This window comes from Olea europaea, chromosome 8, assembly GCF_002742605.1.
Source record: "Olea europaea var. sylvestris chromosome 8, O_europaea_v1, whole genome shotgun sequence".
Classification (NCBI taxonomy): domain Eukaryota; kingdom Viridiplantae; phylum Streptophyta; class Magnoliopsida; order Lamiales; family Oleaceae; genus Olea; species Olea europaea.
This window is the reverse complement of record NC_036244.1, coordinates 10,335,383-10,343,943: the sequence shown is the minus strand read 5'-3', so window position 1 is coordinate 10,343,943 and position 8,561 is coordinate 10,335,383. Positions and strand designations below refer to the sequence as shown.

General features: G+C 33.1%; 1 protein-coding gene across 1 annotated transcript; it reads right to left on the bottom strand.

Annotated features, from left to right (window-relative positions):
* Positions 1–4,620: 4,620 nt before the first annotated feature.
* On the bottom strand, positions 4,621–6,815 carry LOC111398774 (ankyrin repeat-containing protein BDA1-like). Its single transcript, XM_023025862.1, has 2 exons — positions 5,985–6,815; positions 4,621–5,780 (listed from the first exon to the last, which is right to left on the bottom strand). Exons 1-2 carry the CDS (start codon positions 6,558–6,560, stop codon positions 4,899–4,901), a joined length of 1,458 nt encoding a protein of 485 aa, XP_022881630.1. The 5' UTR covers positions 6,561–6,815; the 3' UTR covers positions 4,621–4,898.
* Positions 6,816–8,561: the final 1,746 nt, after the last annotated feature.

Here is an 8,561-nt window from a genome sequence, read left to right as displayed (position 1 = left end):
TTTACATCTTACGTTTGGAAATTAAATGATTAAATCGAAAAGCCATTTGAATTTACTAGGGAGTTACGGTTGTGTTAAAATTTTATATATATGTTTAGGTTAAAGTTTTATCTTAGAACACAAAACTTCATTTCTTACAAATTTATACACGTACACCTTGTTAAGGAAAAAAAAAACCTCCTACAACCTCTATAACCACATTTTCTCTCCCAAACTAATATACCTATATATAAAAATTATTTTGCCTTTTTTCCATAGAAACAATGAACCTTTATATCTGAAATTTTCTGAAGAAGAGGGTAAAAGTACGCTGAATTTTATTACTTATTGGACACGAAAGGATATTCAAACTCCAAGCATTAAGGTAGGGATGTTTTGGCACTTTTGTAAGTGATGTAAGAATTATTCGTTTTCGATTTACATTAAACGTGTTATTGTGTTGCTCATGATAGAAGCACCGTTTGGTGGTTCAAATAAGAGAAAGAGATTGAAAGTGATACTAATGACCAAAGTTAGAAAGAGATTGAAAGTGATACTAATGACCAAAGTTAACATTTGTGTTATTGTGTTACTCATAAAGGAAACACCATTTGGTGATTCAAATAAGAGATGAAGAGATTGAAGGTGACACAAATGATCAAAGTTTGGATTTTCTGAAAAAATATATATGTTTTTACCATTTACTTTAGTGCTTTCCCACTAACTATTACTTGTAGTACTCAACCCTACTAAAAATCTTACAGGTTGATTCGAGGCTTGGTAGTGGTTTGGCATAGTGGTAAGTGCTTGGCAATTTGAAAAGCTTTCAACTTTCTAGTAAAATTTTCAGTTCATGTAAACCTATTATGAATAACTAGCTGGCACTTTTAAAAATGTTTTAACGTCTATTTCGTCTAATTTTATAAGCATTGCATGTCGACTATAATTTATAAACGTTGTATTTGACTATGCATGAAATTTAAGTATTGCTGCATTGAATATCCAGATTCTGCACTTCTACTCAAATGGCATAACTTGGGCTACTGTATATGTCTTAAAGTGAAATCAGTGGAAATTGAAAGGTTTACAAGTCTTCTAATAGTGGTCTTTGGAGTTACCCAAAGACATTACCTAGAGAAAAAAGTTATGTCCGTTTTAGTAAACTCATTGAGTTGGATCCGAATTTTCTATCCAGCGTAGTCGAAAAGCATTGTCGTCTTTCAAACATTATCATCGAGACCCCAAATTTTTATATGTTGTGTAAATATGAATGTTTTAGTCTCTATTAAAATTTCATAATTTTTAGTCGGCGTTTGCTGGGCCAAACTTTTTTTTTCCCTGCTGTCATAATTGTCTAAGTTTATATGGAGTAATATCTCTCATTATTTTTATATATTTCAAACTCAAAATTTTTTCTCATTTACAAATTATTTTGGTTAACATCAAAGGGGTCGAACCAAAGAAAGATTGACTTTTTCTTTTTATGCTTCGGGTTCTGAGAATTTGGGGCATTACATATAAACTTAATTTCATAACACAAATTCCATAAATTCTAAGAAAAAATTATATTAATTCTTCCAACTTTAAAACTTCCACTCGGTAAAACAAATAGTTCTAGGTGAGATTTTCTCTAAATCTTTCGATTAATATGTCTAAGTAAAAATCTCATTCACTTTATTGACCTTAGCATCTATAATGATACATGAATTAACATATATCATGTAATTCAATAAGGCAATTTATAATGCGCAATAAGAGTATAAATATGCACGTTTATTCAATTATGATATGTATCATGATATCACAAATTAAATTTTTCCGAAAATAATTCGAAATATAATCGAAGAATAAAAGATACATCATTTAAGTTTAATAATACAGATTCTCTACCTCACTTGAATCTTTGTTGTTACATAGTCCCGAAAAGGGGAAAGTAAAATCAAAGTTCTCATATTCTACTTATCACTAAAAACACGTCCCTAAAGTATTCACGTTTTCTATTAGATTGTGCCCCAAATTTATTTATTAATTTTGACAAGCATGTAGCTTTTTGATATATTCTGTGCCCATAGGCTTTTAGTATTATCTTTTAAACTGCTAAAAATACGCATCAAATATAGTCACGTCGGACTAAAAACCAAATACGAGAATATGTCATAATAGATTGCAGAATTACATAAAGACCAACATCACTCAAACAGGAAAACGTGATATTATTTAAAATCAAAAAAATTTTGACACTGAAATTGCTTTTTATTTTTTTACAAAAATAAAATTTCTTTAATTATTTACAAACGGACCGATCAAAAATGAAAGTATTTTTTAATCTAAAAAAAAAAGGAGTATTTAAAAAGTAATAATTACCAACTAAGTAATAATGTTTCCAAATAAACATTCTGGATTTAATATAAAATTTTCAGATTTTAATTAAACCAAAAAATAATTTCTTTTTATTGTATTTAGAAGATGTATTTTAAACTTCAAATACATAAAAAATAGTTAAAAAATCTAAAAATAAAATATTTTTATATCAGTACATTCAGAATAATATAGGGATCAAAAGGCAACTTTCAAAGTTACGAAATACCCCCATGCTCCGTCACTTTCTGGGAGATAAGTGTTTATTTTTTTTGTTTTTTTATATATATATTTATATTTTTTAATTGTAGGCAAATCTCACTTTCTGCGCTGCATTTCCAATCTCAATATTTTTTTATTTTTTTTGTTCTTATGTTCAACTAATTTAGACATTTTGAGTTCATTTCGATGGTCAGAATTTAAAAATTCTTTACTTAACATCTTGTTTGGGACACAAACACAATTAGAAATGGACAAAACTCCGAATTGAATCAGACCGGACCTAACCGAATTGAACCTAGCAGTTCTTCTAAACTTAAACATTATCTAAATCAAGAATAGATAGATTTAGTTCGATTCTCAATTTTAGACCTAGAACCGAATAACCGAATAAGAATTGAATCTCTCTAATTTTTTATCGTTAATAAACCAAATTATTTTATTTTTTTTAAAAATAAATTTACTATAAGACTCGATCCGATGTTTCTCTTGTCCGTATTTACACTAACTAAACTTAATACGTGGCATGCAAGTTTGGCACATCCATCTTCACAAATAACGAAAGGGTAAGTCAAGTTTTTTAATTTTCCTATTTTTGAGTCCTTTATCTTTTATTTAGTTTGTCAATCTTGATCATTGGAATAATCTAAAAAGTTACCATTTGGAAAGTCTTGTCGAGTTACTGTGTCCTTTGGAACTTGTTCGATCAGATATTTAGGATTGACGTGTTATGTTATGTCACATGAAGGTCATCGATATTGCAATCTGTTTGGAGATGACTTCTCTCATTTTACATGGGTCTATCCACTTTGCAATAAGTCCGAAGTCTTTTCATACTTATGTGCGTTTTAAAGCCTTGGTTGGAAATTGTTTCTCGACCCCGATCAAACGACTTCATTATTAATTTCAATGCTTACTTCCTATATGTGGCATTTATCAACGCCTTCACATCCATATACCTCTTGGTTTAGATGAGAGGAAACATAGACATATTATGGAGGTCAGGCTCTCGTTATGATGCTTTTATGACTGCGATTATACCTACAATGGTCTTAGATAACAACTCTTTATTTTAATTTGTTTGCTCAGGCACTCGACTATTCTTTCTGAAGAATGTTTGATTATTCGTGCTATCCTCTGTTAAGACATCATAATCTTACCTGTGATAGCAACAGGAAATCATCATGGATATCATTGCCTTGATCCAGTGCTTACAAGATTTATATCTCTCGAAGTGTTGCTTCTTATGAGCATGTTTCTAGCAAGGGTTTGGCCTTCCTCTTCTCTTCCTACAGCATCGATTATTTTTCAAATAAGTATGTCCTTTGATCTCACTCACTTCTATTCCCAACTACAATCTGATCTTTCAGCTGAATCATCATCAAAAATCCTGTCTTTGTCTCCCAAGAAAAACTCCTTGAGTATCCTTGATGACATTCAGTCATCCCACTATCTACTGACCTGCCTTAGCTATGGCAAACCCCTATATCGAGCACTGCTAGTCCTGCTGCTCTGGAAAGCTTTACCTTTCATCACCATCATATGATCACTTGGTCGAGGACTGGATCACCTTGAATGTTCTTATATAAGATTTATAAGTAGGTAATAAGTTTTGTTAGGTTAGAACTCGATTTATTACATGACAATACAATAGAAACCAAAGACAGTCAAAGTTGCCTGATTCAAAGTCCTGTAAAAAGAACTAAACTTGAGGCTGAGAATCCTGTAATTATGATGAATTTAGGACATGATTACCTTCCCATACATGTCATAGAAGTGTGGTAAAAATCTGGAAATGAATGGATGTGGTCAAGGGTGCGAAAAGATGAATGAAACTAAACCAGGCGGCAATAAAATTTGAAGGCAGATTCTGTCCATTTCTTAATTTCACATAGTCCAACCTTTACATTTTCACTATTTCCTCTAAACTTGGAGAATTGATTTGATATGGTAACAACCTAAGATCAAATATTGATGTCGTCCATGTATTAAAAGAGAGTTGATTAAATAACCATGTATGATCCTTCTTTAGTCGCTAAAGTTTTTAAACGAGATGGTTGAATACATGTTAGAATAAAGAAAATATGGTCTATGGAGAGAAATTATATTCTACTGATGGATTAAAATAAGATTATATTTGTATATCACATAGACCTTATGTGATATGCAATAACTGGAATGAAATTACAACATAGTCATACATTAAATATTTATAATGCAAATGATTAAGGTGTGTTTTATTTATAGTACTGAAGATGACTAGACACTAGAGTAAACAGTTTCAATCTTATTACTGTTCAATATTGTTTTCTCCAACTTACTAGACATAGCATAACAACTCCTTAAACAGCTCCATGACTTGGAATTCCCGAGCCTCGAATCCTTTCTTTTGGGCTCGAACATTTTATTAACTTTCGTACCATCTTGATTATCAACCTAATCATCTTGATTATCAACCGAATCGTGTGTCCAATGAGTAGGAGAACAATGAGGCCAACCCATGTAACAACTGCAAACCCAACTACAAGAACATATGATTTTTTTTCTCTTTCTTCCTCTGGTGTTACTACAATTATTGATATGAGATAAGTCAATGCAACTGCTGTAATTGCAATCCATGTGATCACCATCAAAATTCCCATAACTAATCTCCTCTTTAATGGTAAATCACTCATCAACAATAATATGATACTGAGTGACGCGATGAGTCCTGTTGTATTAGCAATCAAGAATGGTCCATATAATTTCAGATGATTAAGGATGAAAATAGATTCTAATACCTCGTAAGATTGAGGTATTAATGCAAGAGTACTTTGTGAGTTAACAGTTTTATTATCTTGCACTAGTATGCTTGGAGGGTTAACTCCGACTTGAAATGCCATGGTTGCAATTAAAGAAGCCACCACCATTAATGCACTTCGTTTTTTCTCCAACCAATCGTCTTTCTGTTTAAACATCTTTTTCCTACGGTTCCCCTTCACATTTGAGGAAAAATCAAAGTGGTCAAAGGACAAATTCAAGCCTGGACTACCTATATTACGATTAATTTGGACTAATGATTTTTTTTCCATTGATCCAAATGCTCCAGCACGTTTCAAAGTTTCTTCAATTTCATCATCCCTCACATCTCTTCGACTATGAATCAGAACATCCATTGCTGTCATCCCACGAAGATTTTGAGCATTAACTTCCGTTGCAGACTCCATAAGCAAAAAGTTAACAGTCTGCAGACATTTCAAAATATTTAGTACGTGTTTGGTAAATAATCTTATAGCTTCTCTTTTGTTTTTTATTCTAAATCATCTCTACCAAATGGTTAATTCCATGTATAAACATCTGACATGAAAAATTCCTTTACTTCTCAAAAATAAAACAAAGAAAAAGGGGTTCGTTTGAATTCAAGTATGAAAATAGAGCTATTGGCATACCTCATCTTGCTTATCAGCCACTGCCAAGTGTAAGATAGTGTTTCCGTCGCTATCTTTGCAATTTGTGAAATCTTGATCTCTAATGGTATTCACTAAAAGCTTTAAGGCCTCAATCTGATAGTACTTCACACACAAATGCAAAATAGTTTGCCCTTGACCCATGATCACTCGAGCTGCATCATGTTTTGCTTGAACCAACTCTTTCACGACTTCAATCCGGCCTTTGATTGCCGCCAGATGGAGAGGAGTCAGCCCATTTCTATCACGAACTAGGCACATCAAGGGATTGGCCGATAACAAAACTCTAACTAACTCGATATAACCTTTAGCTGATGCCAAATGAAGAGGCGATGACTGACATAAATTCAATTCTCGTGCAAATTCAGGTCTTCGTCTTAAGATTTCCATCACAAAGTCGCTATGTCCTAATATTGCTGCTATGTGCACAGGAGTATCGGAGAAACTATTAACTATAACTCTATCAAGAATTATTGGATCCTCTTGAACCAGTTTCTTCAAAGTATCAACATTTCCTTGAGATGCTGCTTCAAAAAGCATATTTTCTAATGTCTCCATCTCCTACGACAATGCGAGAACCTTTCAAGATTTATCATATTTATATACATTTGTACTACAGTTGTTGACAGTTGTGGTCGATAAAATTGTACAAATAGTATTATTGCATTTTTCTTCTAATGGTTGAAAAGTCCAGCGGATATTTTATAAGGTTTCGAACGGGTCTTTGTACGATGCTATTGGATTTGACATATTGGAATTTGGAAAAAAAAAATTATTTATTTGGACAAATTCCTACAAGATATTGAACCTATATTATTTTACGGACCTCAAGTCGGAGAAGAGGACAGACCAGGCGGGCCCTTCGCTGTCCCATCCATTTAGAATTTTCGAAAGGTAGGATAAGAAGGGGACACCGGACACGTCCAGATTGGAGGCGAAATAATTATTTTTAGAAAAATGTTGTGTGTACACATTGTGGTGTACACACAACTTTACACTCCTTACATGGAGAGGGTCTACGAATATTTTATTGCATGTGACGTCATTGTGTACACATAGTACAACCCCTATTTTTAATATTGGTTTTAATTTATAAAAAATAATTTAAATTCATAACATAAAAATAATTAACATAATACTCCCTTAATGTTAGATTATTTTGTGGAATACCCCCAAACGTGTCATTTTTGGCACATAATTGCCCTAAATCGCCCAAAAATTGTGGAATACCCCTTATTGTCTAAAATTTCTGAAACATGCAAAAAATATCGATTTCATCTCAATCAATGAGAGTCAAAACAGAAATTACGGAGTTCATAAGCTATTGAAGTTGAATATAAAGAGCAGAGTTGGCCCTTGGGATAAGAAAGTCAGAGGAAGCGGCATGCTTTTCTCATAAGTTGCGTAAAAAATAAGCCACGATGGGCCCCACTTTGACATTAATAACGTGGAAATCACTTCCTGATTTTCATTTTTTTTTTAACGAGGTGTCCCAACTTGCGCCAGACTATATCCTCGTCCCTGAACTTCCGGCCCCTCAGCTGCTCAGGGAGGTAAATCCCAGGTTGTGTCCTTGTTGGTTCCCAGGTTCCCACATGACTTTTACTCCTTCTCCAAAGGGAGCCTCCTCCATGGTTATTACATCACCAAACTGCTCCAACCCTTCCATTGGTTATTACAACACTTAGCTGCTCCAATCAGGAATCGAACTCGCCACGCTTGGTTTCAGAGCCCCCAATGTGATTGTTCCGCTAACTTGGATGTGCCCTGGGGGGCCACTTCCTGATTTTCTTTTTGTCTTTCGTGGGATTATGTGACGAGATTTTTTTGATTCGATTCACATTGTATAAATAGATAGAAAGCTGGGAATAAATAAAGTTCTATTTATAAAAAGTTTAAATTTTCTAATGAATTTAAAAGTTATATTTATATATATAATAATATGCACAATCAAAAAAGAAAGAAATTTGTGTACTATCAATATTTTTGTCCACTGGACAGGGTTTATTTTAGTCAAATAGGAAATAAAATGGCAACGCCTATCCTACTAAATTTTTATCATCTCGTATGTATGGATATTTATATCGAGGACAAGGTGTGAATGCAATCTCGTTCAACTATGTGTGACAAACTTGCAATCATTTTGATTCTCCCACTAAGAAAACAGAAGGCAATATAGCATGAACTCAGTAAGATATAGCTCAAGGTGCTGATAAGTTAGTAAACACTTATTGCAAGCCAAAATCTTCAACAGATAGCATTTATTACATGTTATTTTTCTCTCTAAAAAGGGCAGAGAGAAATCATAAGACACCAATCAAAATGAGAACATTCATTTTCTAACCTCAAAATTCGAAATACGTATTACACCATCTTCACTAGCACTTATGATTCTCCCGTTGAGAGATTCCGAAATTGCTCTGTTAATTCTTCCCTGGGTCGCCTTTAGAGTGTAAACAGATTCGCCAGTCTTTGCAACATTACCAACGGATTGTTTAGCTAATCAGTCAAGTAATTTGGTGCCAAAAAATTGCATGAGGAGTGAGCAGTTTTGTCAAA